General features: G+C 48.3%; 1 protein-coding gene across 8 annotated transcripts in view; it reads left to right on the forward strand.

Annotated features, from left to right (window-relative positions):
* Positions 1–10,602, forward strand: part of DMBT1 (deleted in malignant brain tumors 1) — a 93,064-nt gene extending 82,462 nt beyond the window's left edge. For 6 of the 8 annotated variants that reach the window (XM_072740297.1, XM_072740300.1, XM_072740301.1 and 3 more), the window contains 5 exons: positions 88–241; positions 1,646–1,854; positions 2,676–2,860; positions 7,081–7,469; positions 10,000–10,602. In XM_072740297.1, coding sequence (XP_072596398.1) covers positions 88–241; positions 1,646–1,854; positions 2,676–2,860; positions 7,081–7,469; positions 10,000–10,258 — 1,196 coding nt within the window. In that variant the 3' untranslated portion in view covers positions 10,259–10,602. The remainder of the gene's footprint in view (positions 1–87; positions 242–1,645; positions 1,855–2,675; positions 2,861–7,080; positions 7,470–9,999) is intronic. The other 2 variants (XM_072740299.1, XM_072740304.1) reach the window with 1 other exon arrangement.
* The last annotated feature ends 7,501 nt before the right edge of the window (positions 10,603–18,103 follow it).

Here is an 18,103-nt window from a genome sequence, read left to right on the forward strand (position 1 = left end):
TCTGTCTAGGGGGTTGTTTAAAAATTTCCCCAAGGGGACCATATAGTGGGCTCTGGGGGCCCTCCACATTTTTCCATTTCTTCCCAGTAGCAAATTCTTCCTGCGGAGGCTTCATGTCCCAGCCATCAGGGCACTTTTCCAGCCCATTCTATCCCAGGAACTATCCAAACAACGCCAGATGTGTGTGGGACATTGAAGTCCCAAACAACTACCACGTGACTATTGTCTTCAAAGATGTCCAGTAAGTGTGTGGGTGCAAAACAGAACAGGTGGGGCACCTCGCAGATAGTTTAGAACATGGTATCTAGCCCTTCAGGAGAGATGTTGGCCCAATTGACGTGCTCTCTTACGGGTTCAGTTTTTTTCACTGAGGACAGAGGCAGCCCGTGGAGGTGGGGCCAGGACGACAGCCCTGCTTCAAAGTCCCAGGTCTGTCATGGATTTGCTGTGTGACCACAGGAAATCACTTAAGTTTCCTGACCCTCAAAATAAGGGAATAAAATATCCCCTTTCCTTTCATTGCTGGGTACTGGAAAGATCATGAAAGAGAAATAGATGAACATACTTGGAAAATGTTATCCAATGGGGAGAATGACTGTTAGGAGTAATAGTAGCACACAGAATCCTATTAACCACACCAGTTTTTTTTTTAACCCTTTTATCCTCACTGCCTCCTTTTTTGAGGAGGTGAGTTTTGGGGGGTCAAGCAAAGGTAGAGAAATCTCTGCTGCAGAGGCTAGTTTATCTGTTCCTCATTCCATGAAGAGTGGAATCACTGCTTTAAGCAGAGAAAATAGCATCAAAGCCACGTTAATATACGATTGGTCCAGGACACCTGGGGGGCTCAGCAGTTGAGCATCTGCCTTTAGCTCAGGTCGTGATCCAGGGGTCTTGGGATCGAGTCCCGCATTGGGCTTACAGCTCCTCTCTGTCTCTCATGAATAAATAAATAAATAATATTTTTAAAATATGTATGATTGGTTCAAGGAGGGGGTGACCATACAGAGGTATGAGTATTTTCTGGTGTCACAGAAGCGGGGTGCCATTATTTCTTCTGTAACAACCATTACTGAACACAATAGCCTTCTCTCATGCATTCTGGTTGCTGTGGCCTTGCACATCTCTGTCTTGGACATTCAGTTGCTATCTCTTTGCAAAAGATATAGTTTCATTTTAATCTCCTCATCATTACAATTCATTTTGGATTTCAGAGACTATACTTAAAGCTCATGCAATCCTATGAAGGAAGGTTGACCACCTAATCTTCAGAGAGGTTATTTGACTTGTCCGATATTTATTAGTTTGGTTATTTATTTCTATCACTGTGGATTCATGAATATTTATTTTATTCTGTGGGAAACCAGTTTCCTTTTGAAGAAATAGTCTAAGGCAGGTTGTGATCCCTCCTTTCATGATGCAAAGGGGTGTCAGGAGAGGGGCTATAGATTGCATATGTGTGACCCCAAAAGTTAGGACGAAGATCCATGCGTGGAAGTCACAGGGAGGTGAATATCATTCTATTATTTTTCTATTTGTCTAACTATGAATTTTTTCACAAAGATGTGACACCCCCCTCCCTGAGATCTGACCCCCTGCATCAAATCCTGGTTGAAAGCGAAGCCAAAACTGTGTTCTGTCCCTGCAGGCTTGAAGGTGGTTGTAACTACGACTATATCGAAGTGTTCGATGGCCCATCCCATACTTCCCCTCTGATTGCCCGTGTTTGTGATGGAGCCAAGAGCTCCCTCACTTCGTCATCGAACTTCATGTCCATTCGCTTCGTCAGTGATGGCAGCGTCACGAGGAAGGGCTTCAAGGCTAACTACTACTCCAGTCCTTCCAATGATAACACCAGTAAGTCCTCTCATGGGGGCTTGTTGTGGGTGACACCTCTGCTCAACCCTCCTGTGGTTGCAAAATAAGAAACTAGAGCAGCTTTGTCAGGTCACCAAGGCTTGATCTGGTGCTGAAAGGGGCCATGAGCAGTGGTCTTGGGACTCTGGCTGCCCCGAAATGAGGTCAAGGGTCAGAACTGGATGATGGGCAGTGTGGTGGTCTTACTGTGATCAGCACAGACTAAATATAGGTCTGTGAAGGTCATACCTTCAGCATATGGTGGAATGTCAAAATCAAAAATGCAAGTGACCACCTGGCCACTGTGATTGTGTCTGAAGACTTAGCATATTTGGCTTCTATCTGAAGATAGACTAAGCCAGTCACTCAGCCACTTCCAGCTAGTGGTCACAATTTGAGCTGTTAAATGGGTTGATTTACAGATTGGCTTAGGGACTGGGTAAGGTGATGTCTGAGCTCTCTTTTGCAGTCAGGATTTTAAGCATTGACCCATTCCACAGCTAAAGACTTTATAATATCTCCACCATTCAACTGGAACATTACTTTACGGATAAATGATAGGTTGGCAAAAACATTTTACTCATTTCACATCCTGCCTCCATTTCTCCATCAGGGGAATCCAAAGTCCCTGTGCCCTCAAAGGGGTCTTGTGAGAATGACACTGACCTGAGCCATGTAGCATTTGAGGGGTGGTGGTGAGGCCTATTCTGATGTGGGCCATCTCTGTCCACCATCTTGGTCATTGCATCTTTATACGGGAGGAGTGCCTAGTGGGCTTGCTGGGGTGCTGACTGTCTGCATTGTTTGCCCTTGGCCACCAGAGCTGCTTTGTCTGCCAAACCATATGCAAGCCAGCGTGAGCAGGAGCTATCTCCAATCCCTGGGCTATTCTGACACGGAGGTTGTCATTCCCACCTCGAGTGAAAGCTACCAGTGTCAGCCCCAAATAACGGCCAGCCAGGTGACATTCACAATTCCGTACTCAGGCTGCGGCACCATCGAGCAGGTAAGTCTAGGACTTCCTACTCTTTCTCCTACTGAGACAGAGGATGTGTGCTGTTTCTTGAATTCTGGAGAACCCAAAGATATGATGATGGTATAGCCGGTGTAATTAGGGTGAAGGTTTAAATCTGTTTAGTGGCATGATACAAGTTACAGCCACTTCCAAATGGAAGAATGAGGAAGGAAGGTCAGCAGGCTATTTTCCACCCCACTGTCAGGCACAGAGAGTGGATGGCAGGCTGCCACTCACATCAGCAATAACCATAGCAGCTCCAGGTTTTGTAGGGCTTGAAGCTTATATAGTTTGGAATTGGGGTTGGTGAGAGGGAAGGGTACCTCATGAAGCAGAAGAATGCAAACATTTCTTACTTATAAATCTTACAAAAACATATGGCTGTGCCAGTACTCTGCTAGGCCTCGAAAGAACTGGGGCACAGGGGAGGTCCTGAGGCTGAAGCTTTATTAGCTTCACAATAAACCAGCCTCTGCAGCTGAGCTATCACCATCTAGGGTGACCAGCTGTCTGGTTTGCCTGGGACTTTGCAGATGTTGGCATGGGAAAGTCCTGTGTTCCACAAAACTCCTCAGTCCTGAGCAACCTGGGTGGTTGCTCAGCCTCTCAGGGCCAGACACTAGGATTAGCTGGTGTCATACCCCTCGGTTGCCCATCAAGTGTTCTCTCATTGTTACCCCACTTTAAAAATAGGGAGGCTGGGCCTCGAGGGGTCAAGCAGGTTGGCCAAGGCCACTTGGCCAAAAAGTGGTAGGACAAACACCGTACACTGAGAATCTCAAAAACCTTACACTTCGTGAAAGAAGCCAACCACACAAAAGTACCTCCTCTGTGATTCCATTTCTATAAAATCCAGGAATGGGGAATAAATGTCTGATGGAAAGCCGATCTGGTTGGAGGAGACTGCCTCCAAGCGTCAGGAAGGAGTTAAGTTCATGGAAATGTTCTGTACCTTCTTGTGGTGGTTATTGTCAAACCTCACTGAATTACATGCTTACAATGGTTGCATTTAATTCTATGTAGATTTATTTGAAATCATCTACTCTAAATTCTGAATCTGGGGATGACACCTGAAGAATCATTTCAAGATATTGTCTGTCAGGGAACAGACATAGTGCGAATGTTTTCATGAGGCTTGGGACTGCAGTAAATACGTAACATGAAATGCTCAAATATGTACAATGTGCATGACCCATAGGTTCAGAGGGCGTCAATTTGTCATTCACCAAAGACTTACTGAGCATTTGCTGTGAGCCAGCACTAGGCTAGGTGCTAAGATGACACTGTTTGTTACCTGGCAAAGTCATTCCTGATCCTTTGACACATAAGACACAGTGGGAGAGTAAGGGGAGTCATTTAGCCAAGCAGATTGGCCTGTCAGCCATGGGTAGGTGCCAAGGCCTAACAGTCCACAGTTGCCACTGTGGCCACCTGGCTCCTTTTTCTCAGATATCAGATCTCCTTCTGAAATGAACTGAATGGATAGGGAGACTTACGTTCAGAGAAGGGTACATACCAGTCACAGCGTGCAGAAGTTCTAGGCAGCCCTGCTTTTATATTTTGCCCTATAATTTAAGTGTGCTGTATGTCAGGCCTGCCATGAGTTTAGTCAGTGGGAGTCAGTACACCAAAGATGATTATCCCTCCCGGTTGGAGAAGTACAGCCTAGAGACTCTGACGTCTGAGCCACCCATCGATGTTCCTTTGTCTCCATTAGAAGCCACCAAAGCAACGTGCCGATGCTGGTTCTTGTAAGGTGGTTCATGGTGGCCTGCACGTGCTACACTCTCATTCTTCCATTTATTTAAATACCTGCCATCCTCTACTGGACTGAGTGCCTCAGGGCAGGGCTGTTGTTTTACTCATCCTGGAAGCTCCCAGTGGTGCTGGTATGGAGCCTAACCCCTGTGTGATCAGATTATAAACTGCTAATCTGTATGCCAGCCACTGAAATAAGTTCTAATGACTTTTGAAATTCTCAGGGCAACTTTCATCCCCATGTAATAATAAGGAAATGGAGGCTTACAGAAGGTAAGCCACTTGCCCGAGGCCACGTGGTCATGATCTGCTGAGCCAGGATTCAAAGGTGGACTGGCATGATCCCCAGCCAGAGCCATCCACACAGCTCCCCCAGGAGCCTCACTGAGGGCTGTCAGGCGAATGTTGGCTCTCATGGCTGAGTAGGCAAGATCTCCCCACCACATGAAAGGGATGTCAAGGTGGGACTTACTTATCTGCAAGATGTCCCATTACATCCTGAGTTCCTTCCAAACTGAGCAGACATCTAAAAATGAATTTTAATCTAAAGTCAGAACTGCTTCTTGTGATCACGAAATAAACTTCCATTCCATGTTCATTGCTTGGAATGGATTCAGAATTTAGCTTGAGCATGGAAGCCATAGACAAATGTGAATTCCAGGAAGTCTTAGGTTTTAGCGTACAGAATTAAACTAAAGGCACCTCAGCTTGTCTTTGAAGGGGTAACAGAATCAAATGTATATGGTTTCTTTTGACAACCACTGGCACTCACATATAAAGCCCACTCTTTTTTTTTTCTTTACATTTTAGAAAATACAGTGAATTTTCCTTGCATGGATGGAGGGCATAGGAGACATGCAGTCTCTCCACCCCACCAGAGGGATGCCTTCCCCGGACCTGAGTCCAGAGTATGGACTCTGACACTCCCCTACAGGCCTGGGCTGCAGACACCTCCCTGGCTGCCCAACGAAGAAAAGGGGATGGCAAAACCAGTTTAAATTATTTGTTAAACTCTTCTCTCTTCACACATTTTTCTGGAAGAGACAAATTCAGAGTTGAGTTATGCAACTGCAGGCATGAAGGGAAAGCCTTTCCAACACACACCGTTCTGAAGAACAATGATATTTAAGATGTTCAAGTGCTGGCTTGAGCAGAGAACTTGTCCAATCTCCCAAATGACCAGGAATGGAGTTTTGTTCTTGACAGGGTGTATGACTAAATGTGACTACTTGAAAAACCTCTTTTTTTTTTTTTTCTTAAGGGTAATTTGGCCTCACATTTTAGGACTTCTTTTTTGGCCACCATGGTGTTCTTTTTGTGCTTGTTTTTGCCAAAGTATCCATTACTTATGGGAACTCATACCTGGCTAGCAGAAAGAAGTTTGCTTCTGACCATCACCACATTGGGAGGGAAAGTGTTCCTCCCTGTTTCTGCCTGGCAATGACTGGCTTGTGCTTATCTAACTTGGGGCCAAATGATCATGACCATGGAACTTCCAGAGGCCTCATTCACCTGTATCCTCTCAGCCATCTGGGCCCCATTCTTCCTCCATCATGGTACTTTTGCTGGGCCCTGCACCCAATACCTTTCATCATTCATGGTATTTATTGATGTTCCTGACAGTATCATTGACACTGTACCAAGCCCCGATCGCATCATTTTTTTCCTTGAGATGCTCACAGACCACTGGGTACAAGACTCTCATTCCTAGAAGGTCACCATTAGGCACATCAAATGGTGTGAGAGACCAACATTCTTATGAATTCGCTGCTTGCTAAAAGGCACAGTAGGAATCCATCCCATGGTATGGGGAGTGACAAAGCAGAGTGTGACAGGAAGTGTTCTCGTTTTGCTCAATTGTCCCCATGAGATTCTGGGGGAGCCCCTACCCCAGAGATCATAGACCCATTTCAGCTAGAACTCCACCCTGTGTCTCTTCCACTCCTGTAAGCCTTAGACACCAAGCTGCAATAGCTACCAAACTATCCAAACAGCACAGTGAAAACTAATCCTACCATCCCCTCCCTCAATACATGGCCTCCTCCCTTGGTTTTTCCCAGCCACAGTGGGAATGAAACAAGCAAGTATGAAAAGCCCTGAGCCATGGAGTCTGGACTCAGCTTGGCCATTCAGTAGGGCAAGGGGTCATCAGACTTACCCATCTTCTCATGGGGAGCTGCTCCCAGGAGGCCCCAACACCTGTCCCACCTGCGGTCCCCATCACATAGTAGAGGAAGGGGTTCTGTGAAAGGAGGGAGTCCTACTAGTTAAGCAGCATGCCCAGCCCAGATAATTGGAGCCATGGCAATAGGTATGTGCCTTCTCTGTGTGTTCCTGGAAGGGGCTTGAAGTCTGGTTGAGTCACTTCCCTCTCATGGTAACCTAAATCAGCAATGAGCTCACCTTAGCAGGTGACATTTACTTGACTTTGCTCTCCTGTCTTCCTCTCCCAGGTAGATAATGATACCATCACCTATTCCAACTTCCTCAAAGCAGCTGTTCCAAGTGGCATCATCAAGAGGAAGAAGGACCTCCACATTCACATCAGCTGCAAAATGCTCCAGAACACCTGGGTTAACACCATGTACATTACTAATGACAACATCGAGGTCAAAGAAGTGCAGTATGGCAATTTTGACGTGAACATTACCTTTTATACATCCTCTTCATTTTTATATCCGGTGACCAGCACACCATACTATGTGGACCTAAACCAGAACTTGTACCTTCAGGCTAAGATCATCCATTCTGATGCCTCCTTAGCCTTGTTTGTGGATACCTGCGTGGCATCCCCATATTCCAATGACTTTACATCTTTGACCTACGATCTGATCCGGAGTGGGTAAGGAGTGTCTTCACGGGGCAAATGTCAACCTTCACCTGACAATTCAAACATGAGTAGCTCAAAGTCTCAAGGATTTGGGTTCTGATAGATCAACTTAGCCAGTCAGGTTGTCATACCTGATTAAACATATAGGGAAATGGATGTGTGGAGAAGTGAATGAGTCACCAGGGGTCACCAAGCAGGTTAGCTGTAACTGGGATTAGACTCAGGGGACCAAACTCCATAAGAAGACATGTGTGCCTTGATTTTGCAGCAGATCAAGATTGAGATCCCAGCTTTGTCATGTACCAGCTGCATCACTCTGGGCAGGCAATCGTATCTCCCTGAGCCAGTCTCTTCACCCATAAGATGAGAATAGTGATGCCCACATCATGGGCGGTTGGGAGGATGAAATGGGAAGGAATAGATGGGGCCCTGGGCAAAGAGCATGCATGGCAGGTCATCCACAAGGAATGTTGTGGGTAACCAGGGTCTCTTGACCTAGCAGCTGAGAATGGTGGTTCTAACCAAGCTCAAGAGATGCAGAGACCAGGTCAGTGGTGCCCAGGCTGGGGTCAGTGGTTCCCAAATTGGGCTCCTCTACCACAGTCCTCCTTCCCTGGGTGACAGGACTCTGGTGAGGTGGGATTTGCCTCTTCTGAGCTCATCAAGGGGTTCTGGGACATTGGGATATACAACTCCCATCCCTATCCTTTCATCTTTGTCCATTGGTGTGTGTACCATTTCTTGGATTATAATTTGACCTTGACACCCCAGTAACAATCACATAGAAGTACAATATAGAGCTTGTACTGATAGGCTAAGGGGCTCTCCAAGGAATCAGGGTCGGGAGGTTAAATTTTACACCTCCCTGAGCTATTAAAAACAGTACCTTTTTCCAGGGACAGTTTGAATAGGTGTTGAGATAGGTGTTGAGGCTTGTCTTGTTTAGTCTATGCCACTGGTTCAATTCACAGCAGCCCCCTTGGCAGAAAAAATGGGGAGAAGCTTACCCATATTCTCTTTCTGCAAATAGTAACAAAGTGACATTTGAATTTATGTCAGGTGATTGAAATTAACACAAATGAGCGATTTGGTTCTTCTTTGCTAAATGATTCTTTTCAGTTAAATTCTGGCATATATGCATGTAAGATAATGCAATTTCCTTGGGAGAGGAAGATGTGCATGTGGGGGTAGATGTGAATCCAGCTGTCTTTGGAGTACAGGGACTCATTGGCTATACCTGAGCACCAACAAGATCACCCACCTGGATGCCCATTAGAGGAATCTGGAGCTTCAAGCACATCCGTGCCCAGGCCCCACCTGCACATTCTCTTTACTTAATCTGTCATGGGGCTTGAGTATCTGTATTTTAAAAATCTCCCCCAGGGATTCTGAAGTGCAGCCTGGGTTTTGGAGCTCTGGCCTACACAGACCACCCTGACTGGTGTGGTTTTATGGGAAATGCAATTATTTCCTAGTAGCCCAAGGGGTACCCTGACCTCATTTACAACTGTCCTACTTCCTGACGAGGTTCTGGGTACTTTCTCTCTCACCTTTGCTGCTAAAGTGACTCCTGTGGGAAAAAGAACGTGGTATTTGAGAGAAAGTGCATTGAAAACAGAGGAAGGAAGCTCTGGAAGGCAGAAAGAAGATATCGAGTGAACCCTGGGCCACGTTTCCAGGCAGAATCAGGCTGCCTTAGTGACAGCTCCCATCCACCTGCAAAAAATTTCCACCCTATACCTCATGGATCAGTTTCTTTGCTCTCCTCTTTGCTACTCTCCCCCTCCCCCAAATCCTACTGTGAGAGATACTCGTGGGTGATGCAAGCTGCTTCCTGGACTGAGGGTAGAGCTGGGAGATGCTCCTCATCCATATCAGAGTATGAAGTTTCTTTCAGGGGATTCTTAAGTAATTTTCCTGCTAACACCAGTGGAGATGAGGCATCTGAGGGAATAAGGAGATGGTTGATATTGGATTAGGGAGTACTGGAGAGTACTCCAGCTCATGTGGCAAGTACAGCCACCCAGGGCTTAGGGCCAGTTGAGGTGAGTCAAGAGACATGCCCCAGAGACTTGGGCAGGGCAGGGCAGGGCTGCACTGGGGGTGGGGGTGGTGGCCACCAAAGACACCAGAGAGTAGTGGAGTGTCACCTTGCCTGGCCCTGAGACCGGGAAAGGAAAGGAACTCTAATCTTTGCGGCCCTCTCCCTGGGTCCTGCTCCTTCCCTGACTCACCTGGGTCACCAGGGCCATCCAGCCCATGGTCCCTGAGCGCTCACCACACCCCATCGAGCCTGCTTGTCTATGTGGAAGCCCTGGGCTGATCTGCTGCTCTAAGATGCTGCTGACTTAGCAGAGCTGCTGGGATCTTCCCGGAGGCTGACAGCCAATGTCCGAACCCCACGTTCTGCAGGAAGGAAGGTGCAGCAGGGGGCGTGGGGTTCCTGGCCCGGAGAGGCCTTGGGGTTCCACACTTGACCCACATGCATCACGAAGAAGATCATGCATCCACAGCTGACGGGCTGCCTTGTCTCTTCTTCCAGGTGTGTGAAGGACCAAACCTACCAATCATACTCTCAGCCGTCGCCTCGCATCGCCCGCTTCAAATTCAGTTCCTTCTACTTCCTGAAGCGCTTCCCCTCGGTGTACCTGCAGTGTAAAATGGTGGTGTGCAGAGCCAACGACTCCTTCTCCCGCTGCCGCAGGGGCTGCATCATGAGGTCCAAGAGAGACGTGGGCTCCTACCAGGAGAAGGTGGATGTCATCGTGGGACCCATCCAGCTGCGGGCCAGGAACATCTAAAAGAGAAGCCAGGCGAGGGGGCCGCCCTCCCACCCCTAGGGTCGCACCCCATGGGGACCCGGGATGTTTCTTTGTGTCCTTGCACCTGCCAGGCCTGCTCCTCCTCCAGGTGATTCGGAGTTTGCTACACCTGCCTCTTGTCTTCTTCCATGGGCTCCTGGTCTGTGAGAGACCATGTATCGTGCTTGGTCAAGAGACTTCTGGCCTGCGACACAGACACATTTGCCACCTTTATCTTCTGGGTTCTGAACTCCCTGAACATCACACTCCTCGTCTGTGAAACAAAAATGTTAATATTTACCGGTTAGGACTTGAGGGGGTGCAATAAAATGATGTTAACCAGCCTTGACGTCTGCCTGGCTCAAGTGCTTGCGTGTGATGTATGGTGGCTCTTGTTACTGTTGTTATTGTCATCAGTAGCAACAACATGGACATTAGCGATAATTGTATTGCTCATGACAGTGGTAACAAGAGGCGCCTGGGTCCCCAGGTAGGGCTGTGGGGATGCAGGCAAGACTGGCTCATTCCAGCTGACATTTTGGTGGTCAACCATTCCAACTCTTCATCTAGAACAGGGATCGATTTTGCGCTCTGCTGTTTTGTTGTGGGCGTGGAGAGGAAATGTCATCAGACTGATTCCCAGGATTTTTGGTCCAGACTGAGGACGGGTCAGCAGATGTGTAGCATCGGTGACAGGCATAGGTGTGGCATGGCAGTAGTTGTCACAGCCCTCCTCTTGATCCACCCCATGGGGCATATTTAGCATCTCTGTCTCCTTGTGTCATGTATTCAGACAGTAAGCACATCCAGCTGATTCTAGGCTCTTACCTTACACGGGTACTCCTTGAAGGACTATTATGTTCCAGGAGACAAATAAACCAAAAGAGATCAAAATCCCTGCCCCCATGGAGCTTACATTCCATTGGAAGGGGATGCAATTCAGAAATAAGTTGAATGCCTGGTACCTCCAGTGGGGGGAGCTGTGGAGAAGACACAGGACATAATGATGGGTGAAGGGGGCCCACAGGGACACTGCCCACCTCTCTCTCCTCTCCCTTTTCTTCCCATGGACACTGCAGTAGTTCAAGGCCAGAGGACCTCTTGCCTGGGAAACTTGTACCCATTTCCTAGGTGGACTAAATGTCCCACCTTCCCCTTCCCATCCTTCTAGAGCCTCTGACCACTCTTGGACTCTCAAAATCCTGCTAACTTCCTGTCTAAAACGTTTCTTGGTTGCCACTGGCTGACAAAACACTGAAATCTTTCTGACCACCCTTTGGGATCTGGACTCAATTTTCTATCTGGTACCTCTCGCTTCTATTCGGTTTCCCTCTCCCACCACACAAACAGTTCCACTTGCCATCACCCTGCCTTGAGACCACCTTCCTTGCTTATCCCTCCCCTTCTCCACTGGGCTCATCCTGATTTCCACCCTCCTCTCCTTCCCAGACCTGCCAGTGATTGATGTGGGGAAGCAGGCCAGCCCCCAAGGGACTTGCTTTCACCCTGGGGAAGAGCATCCTCATGGCCAGTAGCTGGCCTCTGAGCCCTAAGATGTGAAACCAGGAGAATGCACATGGTGCTCAGACATTGACCCCACTTTATTTAGAACCCATATGAGAAAGAAAGAAATGAGAGCCCAGAGCCTGGCACCCAGTAGCACTCTAACACTGTTTACCTTATCACAGCTGCATGGTGAGGTAGGGGTGCAGACAGGCAGGGCTGGTTTTCCTGGAAATGCAGACTCAAGGTTGAGACAAAATGTCAGATGAACAGGTGGAAACCCTGCATCTCCAGGGAGGAGCGTATAGCAGGTAGGCAGAGCCAAATTGTATGGCAGCTGTACAGATGGGTACAGGTAACAGATTACAGATACCAGACAGTGGATGGTTAATGTGGACAAGTCTGGGAGTAAGAGACAGAAGAGCAGAAGTATGGCTGTTGGTGACCAAGACGTTGAGCCAAGCCCAGGACTCTGCACAGAGACTGTAGGACAGGGCAGAGCCAGACAAGTAGTACACCATGGCAGTAGGGACCTACTATCTGCACCACACCAGGGAGGGGGGAAATGACATGGGCTGCTGTGATTTTCAGTAACCTCCAGGCGGTACATGAGCATAATTCCAGGGCTTTCAAGCTGCTATGCCTACCTGAACCCAGACCAGTTATAGCATAATCCCTGCAGCTGGGCCTGATGTTGGTGATTTAAAATCTCTGGGAGGTTCCTAGGCAGCCAAAATTGAGAACCACTGGTGTAGGAGTCCATAAGTCCCACTGAAGAGGCCGTTTGGGGCCTTGCTCCTGAAAAAGAGCAGAAGAGGTAAAAAGTCAATGCTGTGCATATAGGAGGACTCCATAGCCAGGATCAAGCAGGCTTGCCCTGAGTGCCCATGCACTTTCCTTTTGGAAACCTGTTCAATTTTATTCTGAAGAGACCCTCTTAAAATGGCACGGCCCAGAAGTACCTTATTTTGACCAACACCATTGCCCCAGCCTCTGTAATCAATAAAAGCATGGCGAGGAGAGATGCCAATTTAGCAAATTCAGCATCTCTTGCCAGGGTGGTCTTAAGCACAGACTGAAATGCAATCCCCCTGACAGCTGTGCTAGTCAGGTATTATCACCGCCTCCTGGCAGGGATGGACACCAAAGCTCAGAGAGGTGAGATAGAACAGAATCCAGGCAAGACAGGGCCAGGGCAGGCCAGAGAGGCTGCAGAGTCCAGTCCTGGGACACTCAGTGCAGGGTTATCCTCTCTCCTGTGTACACAGCCCCAGGCACCAGCAGCCGAGGGACACTGGCCTCTCAGAGAGGACACAGCTCTTCCTGGATGAGACACTCCCATTTGCAACTGTGTGGAGAGTGGGACCCAGGATTTTTAAGAAAAACAGGTGTGAAATTAGAGGTTCTCAGGTGGTAGTGATATCCACACACATCGACAGCCCAGCTGGTTCTGGGGAGACCTCCCTGTGCCTGGGGGTGCAGCTCCTCCAAGCTCTATACACCTTCAGGACTTGCTCAGAGCCTCAGCTCCACCCACTTCAGAGTGACCGACACCCCAGAACTCTGCCCCCAGGGCCAGCAGAACAGCAAGACAAGGTCACCTTCCCCCTCTGGGGACACAGCCTGCCTCCCAGCCCCTCCCAGAGGAGCAGCCTCTCCAGCTCACACTCCTGACATTCCTACAGTGAATACGAGAGGGCGACACAGCTATGCCTTGGGGCCTTTTGCTTCTAGGGACCTTGTTTCTTTGCTCCCTTTGGGTGCCAGTGGTTGTCCATTATAAAGCTCTTCTATAGATTTTTGCCCACCCCAGGAAAGGGCTGCCTCTGCCTCTTCACAGTAACTGTAAGGAAACCAAATCCTATCCTGATGTCAAGAGCAGAGGGGTTGGGTATGTTTCCTTTCACCCTGATTCCATGGCAGACTAAGGAGGCCGTCCAGCAGCCCCCTGGATTCTGCACCCCAGCCCTGTCCCTGAATCAGGCGCCCACAGGATGAGGACCACAGGGCTCTGCCCAAGGTGGGGGATCAATTCCAGGTGGGTTTGATCGGGGCAGTTCCGTGTGCCACAAACGGGCACTCTCGGCCTCACACTTGCTCCGGTGGACCAGGGGATGGACCTGAGCTTCCTCTTCATCACTGTGTTTGGCTGGGACATAGGGTGCTGGTGTGCGTGCAGCAGGAGGTGGCCTAGCTGCCTGCAAACTGTGGGCAGGAAGGAGCTCAGGGCAGCCGGCTGCAGTGGGGTGCTGTGTCTGCGGACAGCTTGCATTCTGCAGTTAATCACAGCCATTACGAAAAATTAAATGGTAGGAACTTCCCATATTAGTACAATTCAGTAAATCACACCCACGGCAGGGATAATAAACACTCAAACTCATCATTCCATAATTATTCGCCTCATTCTTTTATTATCTTTCCCTGAGCCTCTCTATGATCGTATCTGGTGGAAATTGTATATACGGGGGATGGCAGCACGTTCCCTCCCTGACTCGGGCTCCGTGACGCCGTGCTGACCCGGATGCGTCCAGGGTAGATGGTCTGACAGCACGAAGATGAGGCTACGTTTCAGAACTATGCCCATCACCAGGTATTAAGTGGTTCCCACCCCACCACGTCCACATTCCCCAGGAAAGGGACTGCTGGAGCTTGGAAACCCCTGCAGTGGGACCCACTGTACTGATTCCTCCAGCAGCAGCACATCCTAGGAGAAACACCTGCACCTCAGAAGGCTTGGCATTGCAGCGACTGGGTGGGAGACCCTCTCTGAGCTTGTACAGGCTCTGGTGAGAGCAGGGCCCACGTGACGCCCAGACAGGCCACACTGGTGGGGCCAGGCCTGCTCTGGGCACCTGAGATGGGGAAGGAGCCCAAGTGCTAATTGGGACAGGTCAGAGACCAGAGCAGGAGGTGGGAGCTGTGGATTAGAAAACAGAGGCATGACTCATGTCCCCAGGCCTGAGCCCAGCTCCCCAGTCCCTCTCCTGCCCCTCTTTGCCAGGGATGAGTCTGAAGCCTCTGAGCCCCAGCTTGGGGTCTCTGGCCTGAGGCCACCTCAAGATCACAGTTCCATTTCTCTGAGACCCACACTTACATGTGGCCTGGAGCCTGTATCATCCATGCTCTGAAAGGAGGACCAGCATGCCTGTCAAATCACAAATATTTGATTCACAGAATGTCCCAGAGGTCAAAGTTCCAAGAATGAATGAGGGAGTCCTGTGGACGGCATTTCTGAATTATGATGTTTCCGTGACAGCCATGGTAATATGACCAATACTCCCCCAAAGGAGTGGAAGCCTTATGTTCACACCAGAACCTGCACACAGATGGTAGAGTAGCTATATTCAGAATTGCCAAAACTCACAAGGAACCCAGATGTCCTGGGCAGCTGAATGGGTAGCCTGTGATCCATGGGGACAATGGAATTGTAGTCAGCGCTCAAAAGAAATGAGCTAACGAGCCAGGGAACCTCAGTGCACATTGCTAAGCGAAAGAGGACAATCTGAAAAGGCTACACATAGCACGATTCCAACCAAGGGACTTTCTGAAAAGGGTAAATGAGGGAGACAGTAAAGATCAGTGGCTGCCAGGGTTTAGGGGAGGGAGGGATGAATAGACATAGCTCAGAGGATATTTAGGGCAAGGAAAATAATCCATGACATTCTAGTGATGGGTAGAGGTTATCGTCTTTTTGTCCAGACCCAGAGAATACTCACCACCCGGGGCGAACCCTAATGTACGTTGGACTTCCACAGGTTGTGGCGTCTCAACAAACATTCAGCATTTGGAACTAATGGGCCTCTCTGTGGAGTCATGGTGATACCCAGGGCATGCTGTTGTCCTGAAGCAGCAGGGGGTAAACGTAGAACTACTTTAAGAAAATACTCTTAGGAAAGCACAAGAAATGCCACAGATTTCCTTAAAAAGGCTTTTCTCATCCATGCATCTATTCTTTATATCGATAAATATTTCTTGAGTGCCTTGACAAAATGGAATTAGTAAGCAAACGTTTTTTGCTCCAAAAGACTGGAGTTACAGATAGTTTCACAAGGAAGTATCACTGTGTTCCTTTTTTTATGGTACTGGAAATATCTCAGAGGAAACCAAAAGGCTATCCAACTCATTTAACAAATGCAGAACAATCTGATCTCATTCTCATCTCATGTGAGGAAAAGGCAAGGGCAGTACAGGGGAGGAAAACTAGGCAATCTAATTTATGAACATAGACGCCAACCAAAGATAATATAATATTGAATATAAGAGTGTTTAGAAATTCAATTTAGTAGTGTGAAAAAAATCCTAAAAACTAAGGATTTATCCTCAGAACGCAAATATTTCAAATCTGAACATCTACTAATGTCATTTCTCACATTAGCAGAATAAGCACTAAAATTCCTATTAACGTTTCAATGGATTAGAAAGGAAATTCAACAATATCCGATAGCTCTGAATGATGACCAAAAAGACCTCTTAGAAAGTTGTCATTAAAAGGAACAAGCTCAATGTCACAAAATACAACTCTAAAAAACCTCCAGCAAAAGTTGTATATATGGGAGACACTTTGGAAGCAATCCCGTTAAACTTAGGAGTGGATGGAGTCTCAGGCATGGCTTTTGTGCAACGTGATACTGGAGGCTTCGTCACCGTAGGTGTTCTTGCTCACAAGAAAAAACCTAAGGGCTTTGAAGAACTGAAAAAGGAGAATGAAACTATTCTTATTTTCAGCCAATACGGTAAACATGGAAAATCTAAGATCATCCACATCAGACTATAGTCGAACAGCAGGAATCAGACCCTTGACTACAGAGAAAGAGTGGTGTCTTCCTGAGGGGCGGGGACGTCGATAAAGGGGACTGAAAGTGCACTGAACACCATGAGCACTGACGGACTAGAGAGTTGTTGGGAGATAATGTTAAAAAATGACAGGAATAGTCACATGAAGGTTGCTGCGTCCCTGGGTGAAAAAGAAGAGCGCTTCTGACCGTAAGGGCAAGCGAGTGTATCAGGTTTCTATGGAAAGAAGTGTTGAAAGACACAACAGAGAACGTGATGAAACGGGGAGACACAAATGTTAATGGCTCAACAGCTCTGCTGTTAGAAACGTGCCAACTTGGTTGCAAGAAGTCTACCGACTTACTGTGCTTCCAAGCAAAATGAAATCCCCTACAGTTTGACAAGATAATCCAAAGCTCATACGGAAAGACAAGGGCTCGAGAATAGCCTTGGCAATTTTGAGGATTTTGAGAAGGAACAGATCACACAACACAGGGGAAAATGCACCTGCCGCTCATGAAGGGCAGTTATACAGCTGGTCATTGGCCTGCCGGATGACTGGCACAGAAGAGACAGCTAGACCAGTGGCAGAGGGACACTGACCACATAGACCTAACAAAATTAGGATCTTCCCTTCTGTCCTTTACAAAAAATCAGTGGCAACGTGACTATTGGTTAACAGGAATGGGAATACCTGAACCTGAGACGTGTTTTGAAGTGACATAGTGACAGCAGTTCAAATGAAGGGACTAGACCGATTTCTATCAAGCTGGACAATTATCCCAAAACTATGGAATATTGAGAAAAGCGACCCCAAACACCGGGAGGGTAAAACCACGACCCGACCTCTGAAAGCAGCGAGAGTTTCCATAACGTGTGTGGATGCGTCGGACTGTCATACTCCAGGGGTGTGTGGGGCTTGTCGAGCTGTGATCAGGGAGCCGTAACCGCAGGCAGCCAGACGCAGCCGTGGGTTTGATCCTGGGCACGGTGTTCTTGACGTGACACTTGTAAGTCCACTTACTAGGGCTGGGTAGTATTGGAGTCATTAGGAGTTGTTTCCTGCCAACCTTCAGGATGAGCGTTTCCCAGCCACGATGTTCTGCATAAATGCCTGTGATTTTTCTTGATAGTTATTGGGTTGAAGTTCCAGAAAGCTTGGCCTGGTGTTTGGAGATTTGGGAGAAGCTCCAACCAGAGTAGAAGATATGCATATACGGGTCAGAACCTCCGAGAAGGTGACGGGCACATTCGTAAACGTAAAACTCGTCCAAGCCGCTGGGGTCTCCAAAAGTGAGGAGCTGGAGTGGCCGTGCCCAGCTGGGGGCCCAAACAGAAGACAGCCTGGTCTTGTTCTTGCCAGACGTCCTGAAGGGCAAGAGCTTTGCTTTCTGGGTCAGGACCTGCAGGCGTGAGGATGTTTTCAGCTGCACAGGACACACACCCAGCTCCAATTGCCTTGAACCACCAGGACGGGGGTTGACACCCTTAGCTGCAGGGGAGTGTGGCGGCCTCAGGCCGGAGGTGCCCCAGGGGCTCAGCACTGGATCCCTGCCCTTCTCTGGCTCT

This window comes from Vulpes vulpes, chromosome 15, assembly GCF_048418805.1.
Source record: "Vulpes vulpes isolate BD-2025 chromosome 15, VulVul3, whole genome shotgun sequence".
In the NCBI taxonomy this organism is placed as follows: Eukaryota; Metazoa; Chordata; class Mammalia; order Carnivora; family Canidae; genus Vulpes; species Vulpes vulpes.